The sequence below is a fragment of the Camellia sinensis genome, chromosome 1, assembly GCF_055761805.1.
Source record: "Camellia sinensis isolate YWXY chromosome 1, ASM5576180v1, whole genome shotgun sequence".
Taxonomy (NCBI): domain Eukaryota; kingdom Viridiplantae; phylum Streptophyta; class Magnoliopsida; order Ericales; family Theaceae; genus Camellia; species Camellia sinensis.
The window spans coordinates 202,806,929-202,828,211 of record NC_138961.1 but is presented as its reverse complement, the minus strand read 5'-3'; the positions used below and the strand labels follow the sequence as shown (position 1 = coordinate 202,828,211).

Sequence of the window (21,283 nt, the reverse complement as noted above, 5' to 3'; positions counted from 1 at the left end):
GAAGATATGCTTGTGGACTTCCAACCTATGCTCTAGTGCAATGAAAGGAAAAGGGTCATCGCCCAAGTCTGCTGTCACAGCAAGCATGTGGGAACATGGCAAGTGAAATAATGTGTACTTCCCATATGAACAACTCGGTGGTCGGAGACTAACTATTTGACGAGCACCACCTCCCATCCCATGCGGTGCGGTCCTCACCTCATATTCCCCTATTCCCCAGCAGGAAAAATGTATGTACGTGGATTAATATGCATATATGTTTAAATATAGACTAACATCAATGATCGACGAGTGCAAAATGTTAATGTGTAGTGAATTTGGTGCATCCAATAAAAATTACCTATTGATCGGTACCAACATATGCACATTCGCTTTAGCTTGGTGCTCGTCAATCCATCGTTGAACATAAGTCGTGTACAAGTGACCCTGATTACTCGCATTTTCAGCAATGGTCTTGCCCTCGTCAAAATATTTCACGAGCCGATAAAAAGTTATCTCAACTAATGCTGTAATGGGAACACTGCGTGCGCATTTCAGTACACCATTGAAGCCCTTTATATGGTTTGTCGTCAATATGCTCCAACAACAACCACCATCATGGCACAATGTCTAATGAATAGGGTTCATCCATCTAAACCACCATTCAACATTCTTCTCAAGCTTGTAGATATCATCTATAATCTTGTTAAACTTCCGTACTTGCCGTGCAGAACCAGCTCTCTACACAAGATCCTTCGCTGCTGTATTGCTAAATCTTTCATTGAAATTGCTACATACGTGTCGCAAGCAATACCTATGGTACCCTCTTGGTTGAACTGTTGGATTGTCCCAAATTCTTGACACGACACTAAGCAAAGCTGTGTGTCGATTGGATATCAATGTGACCCCCTCTCGGTCACGGCACACATGTCGCCTAAGCAGAGTAATGAACCAACCCCAACTCTCGATCATCTCCTTGTTAACAATGGCAAAGGCATGAGGTACAATCTTGTCCGCAGCAGTCACTGCAGTGGCCGCAACAATCTTCCCTTCGTATTTCCCATACAAGTGTGTGCCGTCAATGCATATCACTGGAAGACAATACTTGAAGCCTTCTATTGCAGGTTTAAATGCCCAGAACACATAATTCATGTACATTTCAGTTCCAATTGAGGTAGAGTGCAAATTCGGAATCATGTCCCACATGACAACTGTGCCTGGATTGAATGCCTACAATGCAGCCATATATATCTATGCAACCTTCGGTGCGACTCGTCCCAGTCACCAAACACCATTGCAACTGCCTTCGTCCTTGCAAGCCACGCTTTCTTATATGATATAGTGAACTGAAACTTCTCCTTCATGACCTCAATTATGGTAGCAAGAGGCAATTCTGGTGATATCTGCAAATATAAATTATATTTGAATACATTACAGTCATAATGAAATCCTAAAAACAATAATGTATCTAGCATGGCACTTACCACAATTTGTGCCTTCATGAAATGAGCAATGACCTCGGACTTGAGGTTGCAATTGTCCTTATTCATTCTAGGGTACACACACTGATGCGGCGCTTCAAACCTTCTAATTTGAAAGAAATCTTTGTCTTTCAACTTCGTTGCCCGAACCCTCCAGTTGCAGCCGTGCTTGCACTCGGCCACCCAACTGTTTCCTTTGGATTCTACGACCTTGCATTCTCGATTGCGCTTCAGGTTATACAACTGAACAGCGTGCACTAGTCTTTTCTTATCAGTAAATATCATTCCTTTCTCCAAATTAGCAGTTTCGAAGTCCCACAATGGCCAACGTTCGACAACATCACGGCTAGTGATGGAACCATCATTGTCGAAGTGCAAATTATGGTAGAAAGGGATATGGACATTTATGTGTACCTCCTGTATATCATGATGCCCTCCAACTTCGTCATCACCGGAGTCATTGTCTGTGCCTTCCCATGCGCCATCCACATCTTCCATGGAATCTTCGTCACTTACTCCAACCTCGTCAAACAATGGCACTGTATCATCGGAGGATACATAATTTTGGACAGCCATCTCCGTTGTACGTTGAACATTACAAACTGGTGGACATTCTTCATTCCAGTGGGGATATGGGGTTGTAAGAACCATCGGATTATATGTTGTCGGAGCACTTGAACCTGCTGCGGCACTGTAATAACCATCTACGTTCTGTGATGCATTAAATTGATTGTAACTTTGAGAATGATTGAATGAAGGGTAATCTTCAGGGAACATGTGTGCAGACTGTATAAGTGTATTGTCAGGGGATTGCAATTGTGTCAACATTTGAGTGAATGTCCCACCCACTGGAATTGGTATCTGTGTGCCACCAAAATTGCTATCCTTCTCCACATAGATTTCCAAAAATAATCAGGGCCTAATTTCTGTGGGAGCTCTAAGACATTACTTAAGGTCTCATTATCTTTGATTGGCAGCAACCTATACTTCCCCCGACATGGGAGTCTACATTTAAACTCTAATCGCATTATTTCCCCATGCGTACCAACCTTCGGCACCATCATAGCCTCCAACTCGCCCAATGTTATCCCCCAGTGCACATTATACAACCCCTGAGGTTCGGTGTCGTACAACACACTTTCATCGCGATTGCGCAAAATCTTTCCACCCCAATAGAACATAATGCTCACAACTTCCATACCTACACTTTGCATTCAAAGTAACTCAATTATTTCTAAATAATAAAGTAAGCGCATTTGAGAGCAAACACCACATATATTACACAGGAGTGCCTTTAGGCATGGGTCTTTTGGTATTACAAAATATTTAAGTGGCATATCGACATGAACATGGAAATGAAAGTTATTTGCTTCATATATAATAGCATCCTACATGATGTAACACCCTCAAAATAATAACATTAAACCCATCAATATAAACATACATTTATATACAAAAGATCCACATTTCCTCAATTTATCAGAGTGCTTCATTACAAAAGTATTACACGTTAACAACAAAAGTAAATGCCCTACGGGCTTACAGCTTTCCAAGTTATCACTTGGTTACAAAAGGGAGTTTTGACTCGATTACACATTAAGCCCTTGGCTTGAATTTACATGTAATACATCAAAAGGAAAATAAGGCAACAAAAGTATGTTTGCCCCTAGCCTCCCAAGCTATGTCCTCAGAGGTGGCATGCTACCTGTACCTGAAAATGATGTTGCCATATAGGGTGAGCCACAGCCCAGTAGAAATATACTAAACCAACTATGAACAATGACTAAAAGATTAGCAGTTGATAAACGGTCAACACTTATACTTCCATTTACATCTTATTACAGTTCCATGACAACCAAGTCTACGTTACAATTCACTTTTCATTTCTTGTTCAAATTTGGGTTTGAAAACAAGGCTCAGTACTCTGGCCAAAACATTTTGATGAGATTATAGTTCATCACTAGAACATTTTTAAAACTTACGGTGGATACACATTTTGGTGTTGTATCAATAACACATAAACTACTTCCATACTTCGCAAACGATGATGACATACATTTTAGTGTTATATCAAATCAAACCAACTTTTCAATAGATAAGCATATGAGCTATATCATCACTACAACAGATAAGCATACGAGTTATGTCAATACTTCAACAGATAAGCATATGAGTTGTATCAACACTTCAATGGGTGAGCATATGAGCTACATCCCTGGGTCCATCCCCCATCTTCCCTTAACCATCAACCAGTTTAGAGGTACATCCCCCATCTTCCCCTAAACCATTAACCAGCTTAGAGGTACATCCCCCATCTTCCCCTAAACCGTGGAGTACATCCCCTATCTCCTCCCATACACAAGTAATGCATATAAACACAGAATCACGTACGCAATCAATCATTACAAAAAGCTAATATATTCCATCAACTGTCTACACATAATGCATATAAACACATTGGTCATATACACAATCACTCAATACATAAAGTTAATGTATTCTATCAACCGTCATACTCTATGACACAACCGATTGATTAGTCTTAGTTTGCCTAATCATCATGTATTGTCTACAACAATCAACACTACCCTCCACCGGTAGCCCAAAACAATTATTTCTAAACAGGAAATAAATACACAAATGGATAATATATCAACATTCAATTAGATGAGCAATGAAAGATTCGACTGCACTCTTAGTCCCATACATTCCCAATTTCAACATTCTCAATTCAATTCCTCGCTTTCTTCAATTAATTATATGCATTAATTAATTAAACCAATTAGGGCAAATTACCATAATTCACAAAAACAACCCTAAGGTTCCATTTCCATCAATGTCCCAACATTAATCTCATTTCTCTATGCCTAACATGCATATAGGTTTATATATTTAAAATCCCAACTTTTGTAAAATTACACAAAGGCCCAAACTTTCTCAAAATTACCCAACAACCCCCAACATATCAAAATGCTAAAATTCAAAGACAAAGTTCATAGGATGGAGTAGGTTATCCCTACCTCGAATGATGGTGCTCAACGAAGGAGACGAAGAAACGAAAATGCTCCAAATCCCGAAATTTTCAGATTAAAAGATAGCCCTCGACGATCAACACAACTTTTGTAAAGGCCCAAGGTGAGAAAACAACTCCTACTAGATCAATCCTAAGAGAGAAGTTAGGGTTTTAGTGAGAGGAACTCTCAAAATAGCTTTTTTGGAAAAGTAGGAGAGAGAAAGGATGTTGAAAAGTGAACAAAAAAAAGTCGGATCTCGGCTTTATATAAAAGTCGCCCCGCTCGAGCGTCGAACTCCCTGCTCGAGCGTCACTCACAGATCCCCGCTCGAGCATCCAATCCCCCGCTCGAGCGGCGGATGCACGCTCCCAGAACTTTTACAGACATGATGCCCGCTCGAGCGTCAAACTCCCCGCTCGAGCGTCAGACACATATTCCCGCTCGAGCATATACCACTGCAGACGAAATACTGGATGGGTGATTTCCCCGCTCAAGCGCCAAAACCCTCGCTCGAGCGGACAAGCAACAACGGAGTCCCGCTCGAGCGTCAAAAGCGCTGCTCGAGCGGAGGGACCAAAAATTGGGCAAAGATTTTACGTTTTAAAACACGACCAACTTATTCCCAACTTGCCCAACACAACCCAAAGCTCGAACACAAAGAGAAAGGAATAGAAAGAGGATAAGACAGCAACGAATCTACAGAACCGAGTCCGGATTACAGTTAAACGACAATAGGGAATACCGGGATCGCTATACATGACTTATATTTCTTGTATTATTTAGAAGGATTATCTATTTGTACATTTAAACAAAAAATCATGTGCCGAATCATTTCTCCAATTATCATGAATTAACATTTGAATTCTTTTGTTGTGATTTGTCATGATTTCTTCATCCCTTCTTACGAGCTAATGTTTTCCTTTACTCTTTGTTTTATGTTGTTATGCTTTCCCTTTGGTATTATTATTAGTTTTTTAAATAATTTTTTCAATTAAAACTCTTTTTTTGGGGCTTTCATGGGTGGGTGTTTTCAAATGCTTTGAAAGAACCTTTTCCATATCTTTAATTGACATTTTGTTCAGGTTTATCAAACTCGTTTTCGTCATGTGTTTCGTGTGTAGTTGCTTTCATACTTTGATTTTTTTAATTTCACATTCTATGAAATAGCATGCACATACTGTAAGAACTCTTCCCACAACCTCACTGTGCGCACCATAATTTCTCATTTCATCTTCATGTATTGAACCATCCATGTAAGACATTATAACCAATAGGCCTTTGACACAAAAAAACTCTACTAAACTAATTCTTCATACTATAAAAGAACCTAATTTTACAAGCCCTAATTTTTCATACTATAACAACCTAAGAACTTCCAACAGGAAAATCCTAAATTGTTCACAAGTTCAAACTCTAAACTACCATGCCCACAATTGTTCAGTCTGAAACAATAGTATAAAATATTGAAATTCCAACTTTCCATGAAGAATAAAAAGTATCTTGCCTTCTAAAAACATAAACACATTAAGCTTTTGGGTCAATCGCTATTCTAATAGATTCATGTAGCTATAGCTAATCAATTCACGCATGGAGTTACAACACCTTAGTTTAGAAGAAGCTCTGAGGATTGTTGAATAAACATTTGTTTTCTTAACTCCGTTTGATTGGGCTAATTATATTGATAAAGAGGTTATCTTTGCAACTTGGTAAAGTAAATGCCAGTCAAACAGATGTCAGATCAAGTGCAAATCAATGACACATAGACCCTTTGAACTTCTTTTGACTAAAAATCACCACAAGAAATAAGACCAACCAAAAAAGATTTTTTGAGACTTTATTGTGATAACAAATTAGCTACCAATTGTGCTCGTAGTCTAGAATCCATTAAGGAGCAATGCACCGGTTGTTTATTTTTCCATGCCTACTGTTACAAGAATTTCGCAATTTCTTTTAATATATTTTTCTTAAAATGGGAAACCCCTTTATCCAACTAAGCATTCATAACACTCAACATGTTCAAGTAATTAACTATTCAGACTTTATTAACATCAATAAAAGTTTTTATTTTTTTCCCTAAATATTTTCATACACTTTCAAATCCTTTTGTTATTTCTCATGTTTTCGAAAAGTTTGAAAAGTTTCCAATTCTATTTTCATTTCCAACCTAACCGAAAGAATGTATAGAAACGAAATTTTGATCCTATTAAAGAAGACGGGAAAATTATCACATTTTAATAACAACATTTGATTTCTTTAACATCAATTTATAACCCAAGTTTGACATCACATATGCACACCCATACAGTACCACCGAACAAAGTACTAGCCAAAATTAACAACAAACAAAGAAAAAAAAAAAAAAAAAAGCTTACTAAAAATAAAAATAAAAAGAAGAAAAAATAAGCACTTTTTCATATTTTTTATTTTTTAGTGAAATTTTTTTCAGACTTCTCATAAATATTAAAATTTTAAGTATATTTATATTAGGTGCATCAAAATAAATAGATTTTTAATTAAAATCTAAAAAAAATCAAAAATAGATGAAGACAAAAATAAAAGCTCATTTTTTTTAAAAAAAAAAATTCTAAACTCTATTAGAATGTGTGTATTTCTTAAATTTAAATTTATCACAATAGTACCTATAACCCCGTGCAAGGCATGGGCATTTTACCCTAGTATCTATATATCTGGCCCTGAAGGGTTGCACTCTATCACAAAAATATGGTTTTACCATAAAATTGTGTAGCATCAGTAACAAAATGTATAATCTCGTTACAAATTAGCATAATAAAATGTCCAAATTTTTGAGGTTAATGATGTAAAAGTTTTTGGCTTAGTTACGATACTTTTTACTATGCCAATTTGTAGTTAGGTTATGCATGATGTAAAAGTTTATGGTTTTGTTGCGGCATTTTTTGTTACGTCAATTTGTAATAGGATTACACATTTTGTGGCAGGTGCATATGGTAGCATTTTCCATATATCTAGGCTTGAATAACTCGATTTAGATCTGTTGTTATTGCATACGATGTAATGGGTTGGGCTAGGTTGTGGGCTCATACAAGAAAATTGTGGGCTTATTGTAGGGCTTGGTCCAAATGGGCCAGACTTCTATATCTAGAGGCTCTGAATTATAGGATTTTCATTTTTTCAAAAAAGGTTTGATTCCCTTATTAGATGTGGGCTTTTTCTTTTTATATTTGTTTTGAGGATCTTTTTTGCACATATTTATAATTTTCTTTTTATGTACTAAAAAAAATGTAATTGAAATACAAGGAAAAATATGTTAAGTTTGTTGTGAAGTTTTCTCAAACCTATTATATTATTATTTGAAGGCATTTGTTATTCCCCAACTTTTAGATTTATGAACTTGTTCATCTTGTTTTTTCTTTTTTTTCTTGCCATTTCTATTGACAAATTTAAAATCCAAATGTAGAAATTAAAATTAAATCTTCTAAAATATGCCCCTCTATTCCTCAGTCATTTGGCATATTAATTCCATGCTGATCATTCAAGAGGTAAAGTCTCAGAAAATTATGAAGTCCAAGTGTCCATCAATGGCCGTAGGGGGTTCGAGGACAACAATGTGGTGTTGAATCACCAAAAACTCCAAGCAACTCATTGTTGTCCTTTGTTTTTAATCTTTCCTCAACCCACTTACAAAAATATATATATATATATATATTTGTATGAGTGATTTTCTGATCACACTGCCCAACTCAGTAATCAGCTGGAGAGCACTGACAGAATAGATGAGACCTGGCTGACCTGCAACAGAAAGAGAAGATTCCGGCGGTGGTTCATCCACCCGGGGGCACTCCGACGATCAAGTCAGTATATCTCTCAAAGATAATCAATAGTGCCAAACTCACTGTTCAGAATATAACTTGCGTATCTTAGACCCATGGGGTGCCTCTCTTTTATAACAAACTCAATCCTTGTCCCACTAGAAGCCAAGCTTCAATGGACTCTTGCACAGTGCTTATCTTGGACTCCCTAAGAGATAAAGATAAACTCCCTAAGAGCTTTATCCTTGTCCATGTCATAGTCCTTCATCATTCTAGGACTCTTGTCCCCTATCCGCTTATCTTAGATTCTGATATCTTTAGAGATAACCTCGGCGTCATAACCTAGACACGTGGCACCTCGGCTAACACGTCGGCGTCACCTTGGCCACGTGTTGGGACTCAAAAAATATATCTCCACAACTGCCCCCTAGGTTCTATTACCTCGACATTCTGAGGTGATGGAACCTATATCAGTACTTCTTGCCAGTACATCAGTTTAAGCCGAGCTCTTTACTATAAGCCGACATGTCTTCTTAACGACCAAGATTTTCAAGAACTTCTTCACGCGTATGAGTTGTCATGCATAACAACTCGACCATTTCTAACCACATACTTTCCTCCTACTAGATCGTGCTTGTGACGCACTTCTAAATCGTCTCGCGCATACGTGCGCTGTCTGACGCTCACGTTGTTTTAGGCGCATTAATTCTGTCTGCCGCCGTTTCAAGTTTTAACAAAAACTTTTTCCCTCTCTTCGTCGTTTCACTGTTTGTTCAATCCTCTAGCTTTTTCTCTCTCTAGCTCTCTTCCTCTGATCCGCCATTACTCAAGCTTTCTGAGCTCTGTGACTTTGCTTCTTTTACCACCTCCGGCGTGATTTCCACCGATCTTTCGTCTCTGCAACTGTCGTTAGACTTCGGCAAATCCCATTTCGGTTTCCCTCTTTCTGGTAAGCCACTGTTCCTCCTGGTTCTTTATTTCTTGTTGCTTTACTGAACTTCACTGTTTTTTCCTGCTGTCTTTGCCATCTTGTTCATATTTCTGGTATTTGCATCTTGTATTCCATCGTATATTTGGACATGTTTGTTTAATGATTCTGTTTTTACCCAAATCATCTTCTTGAATGCACACTATTCACACACTAGTTGATTTCTGCCACTGTTCTTGGCCTGATACCTTTTTGTTCTTTCAATGTTCTTGACAATCCATCTTTGTTCTTGATTCTGAAGCGCATCCCTGTTTTTCTGTTTTCCAGATCCGTGTATCCAATCTTCGTTTCCATAGATCTAGGTTTGGGATTTGCTTGTAGAACCTTTGATTTTTAGGAAAAACTGAAACTATTTCCACAAATCTTTACCCAGTACATTCTTTAGGTTTTTTGTCGAGGTCCCAATAACCCTTTTAAAACACCTTTCTGAAATCCAACCCCTTCAGTTAAGCCGATATCATGGGTATGTGCATATGGTAGACACCCCGACAAAATTAGACTACTTTAGGCAAGAGTTTTCCATCCCTGCCGACGTTCATCTGAGGTTGGCTAGGGATGACGACTCCATCATGCCCACCACTGATTCTATACCCTTCCCTGTAGTGGCCTTTATCGAGTGTGGACTTCGGCTTCCACTCAATACCCTTTTTCGTGAAATACTTCATTACTATAAGTTGAACCCTATCCAACTTGCCATCAACTCATACCGAGTTATTCATGGTATCATAGCCTTAGCCAAATAAGAGAACGCTAGGATCACCTTAGCCAACATCCAGTTCTGCTACACCATGTGTGGCCTCAAAAAAGATACGGGCTATATTTACTACCTTAAGTCGAGGTCCACTGAATACAAAATCGTAGCTGACCTCCCAGACTCCAACAAGGGAACTGGAGACGATTACTTCATTACCTCGGGGAACTGGGAATTCACTCCAGACGAGGACCTACATCTCTATCCTCTTCCTCGATTAGTTTTTGTAGATGGCAATGGTAAGAGCCCCGTGTCCGTACTTACTTGTTTGTTTCAAAGTCTTTGATACTCTTTATTTGTTTCTAATGCTTGTTTTTTCTTGCAACTCTTCCTCAGCCTCCAAAGGGTTTCCGTCAGTCTTTCTTTCCCAGTAAAGACTTGAGGAGACTTTTGGATCTGCCAGTTCTCAAGCGAAAGGCCCCTTTGCTGCTTAATTTCATTCCGACGTATAAGTCGGCTCTTCCCGACGTCCCAAAGAGGAAGAAGAAAAGCATTTCTCTACTTTCTGCCACAACTCCACAAGTCGTGTTCACATCTCGGACAGACTAAGGATCAACCTCTGATCCTGCTGAGCAGCCGTCAACCTCGGCTCCATACCTGATTCTGATATCCCAACGACAACGCCGGCGACGAACCATTTTTTTTGCTGAGATGGGCCGTCAAAAAGCTGTTGCAAAAGATCTCCTGGCCAGCATCCCATCAACTGTTGATGCTCAGCCAATGCAAACCCAGCCTCCACCAAAACAAAAGAGAATTAAAAAGGCTCAACCAAAGGCCAAGGTGACTCAGATTGACACTGAGGACACTTTGCCAATCTCCAAACTGGCTGGAAGTGACAAGTCCCAGCCTACCACGGAGAAGAGGCGTGCCGAGGCCCAGCCATCTGATTCTCCGAAATCAAAGAGGCCGAGGTCATCCTCTGCAACCACCTCGGGGTCCAAAAAACATGACGCTTCTTGGGCCCCAAAAATCACTCTGGAAGATAAGCCAGTTATGGCAAATGATAGCGCTGATGATATCAACGTCGGCGTAGCCCTCAGTATTGCTTTGCTTCTCCCTGGCGATCTCGACCAAAACGCCGAGTTAAGCGAGTACGAAAACTACGCTCTGATGCTTCAACGCTCCATTCAAGTAAGTGTCTTTATCTGGCAACTTTTTTCTTTCTTTCTGTTCATTTCCACACTTTGTAATTTTTTCTAACAACTTTTGTTCTGTTTACTTTCAGGCCATCCAGCATGCCCATTCTTTCTCAATCCAATCTTTTGAGAATCGGGAAAAACTAGCCGAAATGAAGAGAGAGGTCTCCAGTCTTCAAAAGGCCAACAAAATTTTACAATAAAAAATGAAAAAACTAGAAGACCAGGTCGAGGCTGCCATCAAGGACCAAAACGATGCTGAAGAAAAGACAGAATTTGTTGAGGCCATCAAGAAGGTTCTTCAGGCCCAGAAGAGAGAAGCCGAAGAAAAGATGGCCCAGGCCTAGATAGAACTGCAAGACGCTCTGGCCACCAAAGAGGCCGAAGTCAAGGCAGCCGATGAAAAGGGTTACAATGAAGGGGTGGCCGACGTCACGGCGGATTTTGAAAAGCAAGTGAAGCTCGCATGCAACAAGGGTTTCACCCTTGGCTGGATGACCTTGCTGAAAAGGCTTGATGTCCCCGAGGACTCCCCCCTCAGGAATGTCGATGTCCTTCCTCGGCCATTCTCTCCAACTCTAAGCCAAATCGCCGACGATGACTCTGAGTCCGAGGAGGAGGTTTTGGTGAGGAAGCCCAAGGAAGCTACTGGGGCCAAGTCACCTACTCAAAATGAGCAAGTCCTGGACTTGACTCAAGATGAGGAGGATGAGGAAGTCTCCAAGGATGCCACTCTAGAGAAGACGTCATCGGACGTGCCTCCTGCCGACAAGAGCATAGATGAAACCCTTCAAGAAATTGATGTTGAACTTGCGGCCGACAAGGTTGCCGAGATGTCTTCTCAGCAATCTTCCGAGGTCCAAACCCAACCTGCTACTGAAGACTCTTGATTTCATGTTTTTCTCTTTCTTTTGTGTACTTTGTTTCTTCTTTTAAAGTAATGTAAACTCTTTAAGTTGCCGATGTGCCTTTTAATGAATGCAACTTCCTTCTTTCTTGAATGTTTGCATTGTTTGTCTTCCCTTTATTACTTCTTGTATGACTTTCATACTTAGAATAATTTTGTGTTCTTCAAGATGCGCCATTGTCTTGTGCAATCTTCTCGGGGTGAAACACTTTAGTTTACATCGGCAAGTACATAAGTATTTAGCTCAATACTTCTTTGGTTTTAACTTGTAAATTTTTTTCAAATTTCAACAAGTGTTTTAACATTATCTCGGTTTTAACTTTAACTTGTAAACTTTTCTCAAGTTTCAAGAAGTGTAAAACATCATATCGGTTTAACTTCAACTTGTAAACTTTTCTCAAGTTTCAACAAGTGTTAAACATTATATCGGTTTAACTTCAACTTGTAAACTTTTCTCAAGTTTCAACAAGTGTTAAACATCATTTCGGTTTTAACTTGTAAACTTTTCTCAAGTTTCAACAAGTGCTAAACATTATTTCGGTTTAACTTCAACTTGTAAACTTTTCTCAGGTTTCAACAAGCGTTAAACATTATTTCTCTTCTCTCTACCCCCTAATGTAAACCTAAGTTCCACTTAGGGTCTCATTATGCATGTATTCTGAAACAATCGTTATGTATCTTCATCAATCACAAATATAGAAGAATTTTGCTAAAATTTTATTCATGACTTCAGCAAACAACAAGGAAAATTCAATGATAGAAAAACTTCAGATTACAAGTATTCCAGGGTCTTGGCAACTCTTTGCCCTCATTATCTTCAAGCTGATATGCCCCATTGCCCAATATCAAAGTGATTCTGTAGGACCCTTCCTAGTTTGGGCCAAGCTTGCCCTCCATGGGATCCTTCTTATTGCCGACGACTTTTCTCAAGACTAGGTCGCCGATTTGGAATTCCCTTGGGTTGACTCTTTTATTATAAGCTCTGGCGAGCTGCTACTGGTAGGCTGCGAGTTGAATTGCAGCCTTCTCCCTTCTTTCTTCTAGTAAGTCCAGATCTCGGGCTAAGAGTACATCATTAGTCCCGTTCTCTACTCCCTAGGTTCTGATCCCAGGGATGCCGATTTCAAGCGAAATGACGCCATAGGTCATGGCAAAGGGGGATTTCCCCGTTGATCTTCTCGGCATAGTCCGATATGCCCAGAGTACATTTGGTAGTTCATCCACCAACTTTCCTTTTGCTGCTTGCAACCTCTTCTTTATCCCGTCTAGGATAACTTTGTTGGATGCTTCTGCTTGTCCATTGCTTTAAGGAAAACTTGGAGTTGAAAAGTAGTTTTTGATCTTGAACTTTACACAGAAGTTCTTGATTAGTTTGCTGTCAAATTGTGTTCCATTGTCAGCAACTATTGCTCTCGGAATCCCAAATCTGATGATGATGTTCCTCCATAAGAAGTTCTTCACATCTACATCTCGGATCTTGGCTAGGGGCTTAGCTTCTGTCCACTTGGTGAAGTAATCTGTTGCTACCAGCAGGTACTTCCTTTATCCAGTTGCTTGGGGCAGTTGCCCAACGAGATCCATGCCCCATTGGGCAAACGGCCAAGGACTGGATACTGGGTTAAGGTCTGCTGCTGGTTGGTGTATAAGTGGTGCAAACCTTTGGCATTTTTCACACTTCTTGACATAGGCTTCTGCGTCCTTTTGCATGTAGGGCCACTAATACCCCTGGGTAATAGCCCTATGGGCTAATGATTTGCCCCCGGTGTGGCTGCCACATATTCCTTCATGTATTTCATATAAAAAATCTTCAACTTGTGATGGGTGTACACACCTTAAAAGGGGTCCAGTGAAAGATCTTCTGTAGAGATGCCCTTCTACTGTTAGACTGAATCTTGTCGACTTCAATCTGACCTTGTGTGCCTCCTTGTGGTCATCTGGCAGCTTTCCTTCTTTTAGGAATGCAACAACTGCATCCATCCAGCTTGGTCCCATGTCCACACACATTGCTTCACGCTCTGTGGTCAGTGGTTTGATGCTCGGGCCCGACTAGTATTCGACCATGATCATCCTTGATTTTCCAGGTTGTATTGCACTGGCCAGATTGGCTAGTGTATTGGCGTGACTATTATCATCTCGGCTAACCTGATGTAGTCGGCAATTCTGAAATAAAGCTACTAACCTGTTGACTTCCTTTGCGTAGGCTGACATCCTTTTATCTCGGGCTGCAAATTCGCCTGTTGTTTAGTTGACTATGAGCTGGGAGTCACAGAAGACTATTACTTCATCTGGCCCTACTGCTACCTCCAGCTTTAGTCCTGCAATCAATGCTTCATACTCTGCTTCATTGTTTGAGGCCTTGAACCCCAATCGAATGGACTGTTCTAATACGTCTCCATCTGGAGATACCAGTACTACTCCTACCCCCGCTCCTTGCCGGTTTGAGCTCCCATCGACAAACAGTTGAAAGGAGTCGCCGATGTAAATGCTGTAGGGTCTGAGTTTTTCCTTTTTCCTCTGTTCTGTTGCATTTGGCTGGGCTTCTCCTTGCTTGCTTGGACATTGTTCATCTCGGCTCAACAGAGCCCGATGTGCGATGGATTCTGGTGTGAACTCGGCTACGAAGTCAGCCAAAACTTGGCCTTTGATTGCTTTTCTGGGTCTGTACTCCAAGTCATACTAGCCCAAAGCGACTGCCCATCTGGCTATTCTCCTTGTCAAGTCTCCTTGTTGCAGTAAGGACTTCAAGGGGTGCTCAGTTAGCACCACAATTTTATGGGTCTGGAAGTAATGGTTTAGCTTCTTTGAAGCCATTACTAAAGCCAGTGCCAATTTCTCTAAGGGTAGGTACCTTGTTTCTGCATCGGCCAGGGTTTTGCTTACATAGTAAACAGCCCTTTGCTCCCCTTCTTCTTCTTGGATTACTACCGCGCTTACTGCGTGTTTTGAAACTGCTAAGTATAGGAACAGCTCCTCCCCAGGTTCTGGACTTGAAAGAACTGGAGCTGTGGTCAAATACTCCTTCAGGTCAGCCAGGGCGGCCTCGCATTCTTCTGTCCATAAGAAATCTGTGGCTTTTTTCATTAAGTTAAAGAAAGGTTTGCACTTGTCTGAGCTTTTACTTATGAACCTGTTCAGGGCTGTAGCCCTTCCAATCAACATTTGTACCTGTTTTGCCGACGTCGGGCTCTTCAATTCCAGGATGGCCTTAATCTGATCTGGGCTGGCCTCAATGCCTTTTCTAGTCACCAGGCATCCTAAAAACTTACCAGATTGTACTCTAAACGCACACTTCGCCACATTGAGTCGGAGCCGATATGTTTTAAGAATGTCAAAGACTGCTTTCAGGTCGGCCAGATGACCTTCAGGTTCTTTGGTCTTCACGACTATGTCATCGATGTAAACTTCCACCATTCTGCTAATCAGGTGTTTGAACATCTTGGTTACCAGCCTTTGGTAAGTCGTTCCTGCGTTTTTCAACCCGAAAGGCATCACTCTGTAGCAGTACAGCCCTTTGGGAGTGATAAACGTAGTTTTCTCTTCATCTGGGGGGTACATGGCTATCTGATGGTACCCCCTATATGCATCCAGGAAGCTCATCCTTCCATGCCCCGAAGTGGCGTCTACCAGTTGGTCAATCTTGGGTAGAGGGAAGCTGTCATTGGGATAGGCTTTGTTCAGGTTAGTAAAGTCTACGCAGACCCTCTATTTACCGTTCTTTTTCTTCACCACCACTGTGTTTGATAGCCATGTCGGGTAATCTACTTCTCAAATGGCCCTGGCCTCAAGAAGTCTGTCTACTTCCTCTTCCACTACTTCGACGTGTATCAATGTCGGTCCTCTTGCTCGTTGGACTACCGGTTTGGCTGACCTGTCAACGTTCAGCTTATGGCAAGTGACCTCGGGGTCAATGCCAGGCATTTTGTAGGGCGTCCACGCAAACACCTCAATATTTGCTCTCAAGAAAGCTTCTATTTCTCTTTCTTCTTCTTTGACTAGGCTCGAGCCGAGAAGAAAGAAGCGTTCCTTATCCCCCTCTTGGACGAGGATTTTCTTCAGTGTTTCTTCACTTTTTTCGGCCGGCTCCTTGCTGACATCCTCTAGGACCTCCACATCCTCATCTTTAATCTCTGCTTTCTCTGGTTTTCAAATGCTGCAGGTGGATTTCATTGCTTCCATGGAGCAATTCTTTGCCTGCAGCTGATCTCCTCTGACCTCCTCAATCCCATACTCCGTTGGAAACCGTAATAGTTGATGCAAAGTTGAGGAAACAACCCTTATTGTATGCAACCATGGCCTTCTCAAAATGATATTGTAAGGGGAGGGTGTGTCAATCACGGTGAATTCTGTTGTTATCTTCTTGGTGCCTGCCTGCACCTCCAAGCTAGTTGTTCCCAGTGGCCATGTCGGCGTTCCATTGAACCTGACCATTGGGCTATTGGATTGCTCCATGTCGTCTGGGTGAAGGCCGAGCTCCTTGTAACATCGGACGTACATGCTGTCACAAGAGCTGCCTTGGTCAATCAAGATGCGCTATACTTGGCATTCCCCAACCTGGAGAGATACTACCAAGGCATCATTATGTGGGTGCTGCACCATTTCAAGGTTGGCTTCGGAAAAGGACACTACTGGCCCTTGGTACTCCTCTGCCCGATGTCTCTTCTCCCCGACTTGGTAGACATGTTTCAGATGTTTTACCTTCTGGGTCTCTCCTCGAATCTCATTTTCGTTGACCTTCGAGTGAATTACATTAATTACCGGAGGTCCTCCTGCTTGTGGTTGCTACGCTGGGGAAGGTGGAGCTGTTGTTGCTTGAGGCAATCTTGCCTGTTCTTCCCTTGTTTTGGCCTCATCAACAAGGTCTCTCAGATGGCCTTGCCTCACCAGGTCTTCAAAGTGTGTTTTCAGGGCTCTGCAGCCCTGAGTCATATGCCTGTTTTCATTATGGTAGGCACAATGCCTGCCAAGGTTTCTTCCCATGAATTCTCCTGGTGTTTTTGCAGGTGTTCTGAAATAGGGTTGATTCCAAATTTGATCCAGGACTTTGTAAATTGGGATTCGGAACACGGTTGTCACTGCCTGTGTTGCCCTCAGTTCTATCTCCTGTTTGCTGGATCCGTTGTTACCTCAGCCTCGCTTCGGCGAGCCGTTTCCCTTTTCTTGCTTTACCTCCTTGGTCCCCGATGTATCTTCTTCAACTCTGGCGTATTTCTCGATCCTCGCCATGAGCTCTTCCATGTTTTTTGACAATGTCTTTGCTAAAGATTTTCGTAGTAGACAGTTGTCTTTGAGGTCGTTCTTGAAAGATACGACTGCCACCTCTTGATTACATTCTGGTATTCGGTTGAACACCTCATAGTACCGTTTTGCATAGGCCCTAAGGCCTTCATCCTTACTGATCTTTAGAGCCATCAATGCATCCACTCTTAATGGCTGCAACTTGTTTGTTACGAACCTGGCCACAAACATCTCGGCCAGGCCTTCCCAGGTCTTCACACTTCCCTTCGGTAGTTTATGAAACCAATCTGATGCAATCTCCTCGAATGATGAGGGGAACACTTGGCAGAGCAACTGCTCGTTCCCACTATATAATGCCATTGAGTTCAAGTATAATCCAACGTGGAAGTTAGGGTCTGACTTACCATCGTATATTTGGAACCTCGGTATACTGAATCTCTTCGGCGCCTCAAATTTGTCTAACTCTACTGAGAACGGTGTTCTCGACTTTTAAGGGGAAGTTACCTCGGTATTGGCATTCTGCTGCTTCCTCTTGAGGTAATCTCTTAAGTCTTCTTTGCTCCGTCCAGGAGCTCGGCTATCTCTTGACTTCAGTCTTTTCGGTATACTACTCTCAGCTTCATAGTGGGTCCTCTTCGATTTTTCTCCGTGGGTTGTGTCGAAGTAGAGTGCCTGTCTTTGAACATGCCGATGTTCTTTGGGGTCTGCCTCCTTGGCGCGGTGCATCCTCCGCGACTCTTCTCTCCTCGACTCTCCTCTCCCGACCTCCCTGGAAGGCTGGTGAGAGTGTTTTTCGCTTCTGGTGTGTTGAGGGGCTATTGGGATTGTCTTCTGCCCTCCTTTCTGGGTATTGGCCGCTGGAATTGGCGTGTCTTGCAGCGGGTATGGTGGCTGCATGACATTGTTTTGCATCATAAAATTGACGACCAATTGTAGGTTTGCCAATTTATTTGCCATCTCTTTTATCTCTTCGTCCCTCCGCAGGCATCTGTCCTTCCATACCTGGAGGCCATCCTTATGGTAGTACCCACTTCGATCTGGCTGCTTTGGTACGTCGCTATCCTGGCCGACGTCTTTCTTGCTGTGATTCTGGTTACGAGTTTCTGTGTTGCGGTTGCCTCCTTCGACGTCAAGGTCGATAGGTCTGCCACTCCCAGTAGGAGTGTCGTCCCCAATCTTTTCCTTCTGTCTGCCACTGGCTATCTATTCTTCTTTCTTTCCCACACACGGTGCCAAATTGTGTGAGTGATTTTCCGAACACACTGCCCAACTCAGTAATCAGCTGGAGAGCACTGGCAGAATAAATGACATCTGGCTGACCTGCAACAGAAAGAGAAGATTCCGGCGGTAGTTCGTCCACCCGGGGGCACTCTGACAATCAAGTCAGTATATCTCTTAAAGATAATCAATAGTGCTAAACTCACTATTCAAAATATAACTTGCGTACCTTAGACCCATGGGGGCGCCTCTCTTTTATAACAAACTCAATCCTTATCCCACTAGAAGCCAAGCTTCAATGGACTCTTACTCAGTGCTTATCTTGGACTCCCTAAGAGATAAAGATAAACTCCCTAAGAGCTTTATCCTTATCCATGTCATAGTCCTTCATCATTCTAGGACTCTTGTCCCCTATCCGTTTATCTTGGATTTTGATATCTTCGGAGATAACCTCGGCCTTGCCGAGATAACCTCGGCGTCATAACCTGGACACATAGCACCTCGGCTGACACGTCGACGTCACCTTGGCCACGTGTTGGGACTCAGAAAATATATCCCCACAATATTTTTTGATTGGTATCTGACCGTAATGACTGACTAAAATGATCTCAAAAATGCATATATATATATATATATATATATTTATTTGGATTGGTATTCGGCCGTAATGACTGATTAATATGAGAGATCAATCCCAACGTAGTGGACAGTGGGACAGTGGGATTAAGGGAAGAAGAAAAAAAAGAAGAAATCATAGAGTCCACTCTTTTGCTTATGTCTCATCTCTTTACTAACTGACTATAAGGCTAGTGTTTATATGGGTCAATCGTAAATAAGATAGTCTCTTGCTTAAAAATGCTATCTATATAATTTGCATTTATTGAGAGAAAATTATACTACTAATACGTCTTGAATGTGGAGATTTAAAAGGTTGAATTTGGATATTTTAAAGGTTTGGAATCACTAGGAACTCCAATGATGTGTTAAAAATACCAAGTAAAATAGATGGACTACTTGAAATTGACAAGTTGAGAGTTAGCGAGTTAGCAAAACTCTTGCATCAATTCGAAGAGAAGATCGAAAGCTTTCACTAGGAATTTGCGTTAAGGATGTGGTCGTATTAGGCGGGGAATAATGTCACAACTTGGGAATTTTATCTAATATTTGAGTTACGAATTCGATTTTAGATTTATGTAAAATTTTGTAGAAATCCCTATAATTAGGTAGATAATTGTAGAATTTTTTCATCATAAGGTGGTGGAAGGATGTAGATAGCTTTCATACTACTAGATCATTGAAAGTTATACATATGTAGACTATTAATTAAAATATATAATAGGCAATCATTTGGTTATAATGGAAGAATTAGATAGTTTCCACACCATTGGATTGTTGATATTTGTATATATATCTAGACTATTAATTGAAGATTTGAAGGCCAAAGGCATCATTTGGCCAAACTAACAAAGCAATGGTAAACTCTCTGTACTTTCAATTCGAACTTTACTTCTTGTGAACTTGCTATTTTCAATTCAAACTCTCTCTACTTCCAACTCAAACTCTATACCATCCTGAAAGTCTATCAGGGTGAATACCACATGCACACAAACCATGGAAGGCCATGGCCTCCCTGCCTAGTATATATATATATATATATGGGTTTATTATATGAGACATGAACTAACTTATCTAATTTTCAATTTTATGCTCACAAGACATACGACTATGCATTTAAAAATTTTGATTTTTAGAATTTTGATTTTTTAGGTGTATATATAAAATTTTGATTTTTATAAAATTTTGATTTTTTAGGTGTATTACCCTAGTATATATAAAATTTTGATTTTTTAAGTGTATTAGCTTATGGCCAAACGTGTGGTGTGTATACTTGTATAAATCTGTGTGTAGTGTGCTCAGCATCTCCATTGGAGATGCCTCAAGGATCCTAATAATGAGCTAAGGCCAGTAGTATTGCCCCAACTAGGAATGGTGTAGGAATAGAACAGCACAAATCCAATCCCACTTTACTTCATTGCTATCCCTACTTTTGTTTTAAAATTTTGCCCTATATTCCCAATATATTTCCAAACACAAGATTATGTCCCAAGATTTCAATATTTCAAACCGAGATACAAACAAGGATATTTCAATATTTACAGTATTGAAAAAAAGGAAAATAAGGATATTATATGATAAACAAAAAAGGAGTGAACAGAGATACAAAAAAAGTGAACTGAGATACAGAAAATCGTAAACTATATCCTACGAATAACAAAATTTGTAACTTTTCAATGCCCTAGATTCAGCAATCCCTAATTTCGAAATTTAAAATCCCAAAGTTGAAATGAAAACCCTAATTTATGCGATACAAACCTGAATGTGGGTGGTTGATGAAGGTGTTTCTCGTTTTCCCGGTGGTGTACTGTTGGCCGTTGTTCGTTGTTTCCTCTTCGTCGTCGGTCTTCCCTTCGGAGTTCGGTTGAGTGAGGGAGAAGAAGATGGGCTGGAAAAGAAGAAACGACTTTAGTAAAGGGAAAAGAAGATGGGCTTTGTTTAAAATGAAAAGGCTTTCCAAAAACCGTTTTCTATTTATGATAAAAATATTATTTTAGGCAAACAATATTTCTAAATTGAAAAAAAAAAATAATAAAAATAAAAATGATTTTATAAATTGAAAAAAAATTTAATAAAAATAAAAACAATTTTACAAAAATTATTTTATATAAACTTAAAATTAATTAGGTTAAAAACCATTTTTACGGAGAAAAATTTTATTATTTTTTTAT

The 21,283-nt window shown here is 40.5% G+C and overlaps 1 protein-coding gene across 1 annotated transcript; it reads right to left on the bottom strand.

Annotated features, from left to right (window-relative positions):
• Positions 1–720: 720 nt before the first annotated feature.
• Positions 721–1,176, bottom strand: LOC145822304 (protein FAR1-RELATED SEQUENCE 6-like). The gene has a single exon (XM_082918973.1). The coding sequence runs from the start codon at positions 1,174–1,176 to the stop codon at positions 721–723; it is 456 nt and encodes a 151-aa protein (XP_082775099.1).
• Between the last annotated feature and the right edge of the window lie 20,107 nt (positions 1,177–21,283).

Excerpts from the sequence above, each read along its gene's own strand:
- LOC145822304 (XM_082918973.1), bottom strand. The coding sequence starts at position 1,176 with ATGATTCCGAATTTGCACTCTACCTCAATTGGAACTGAAATGTACATG.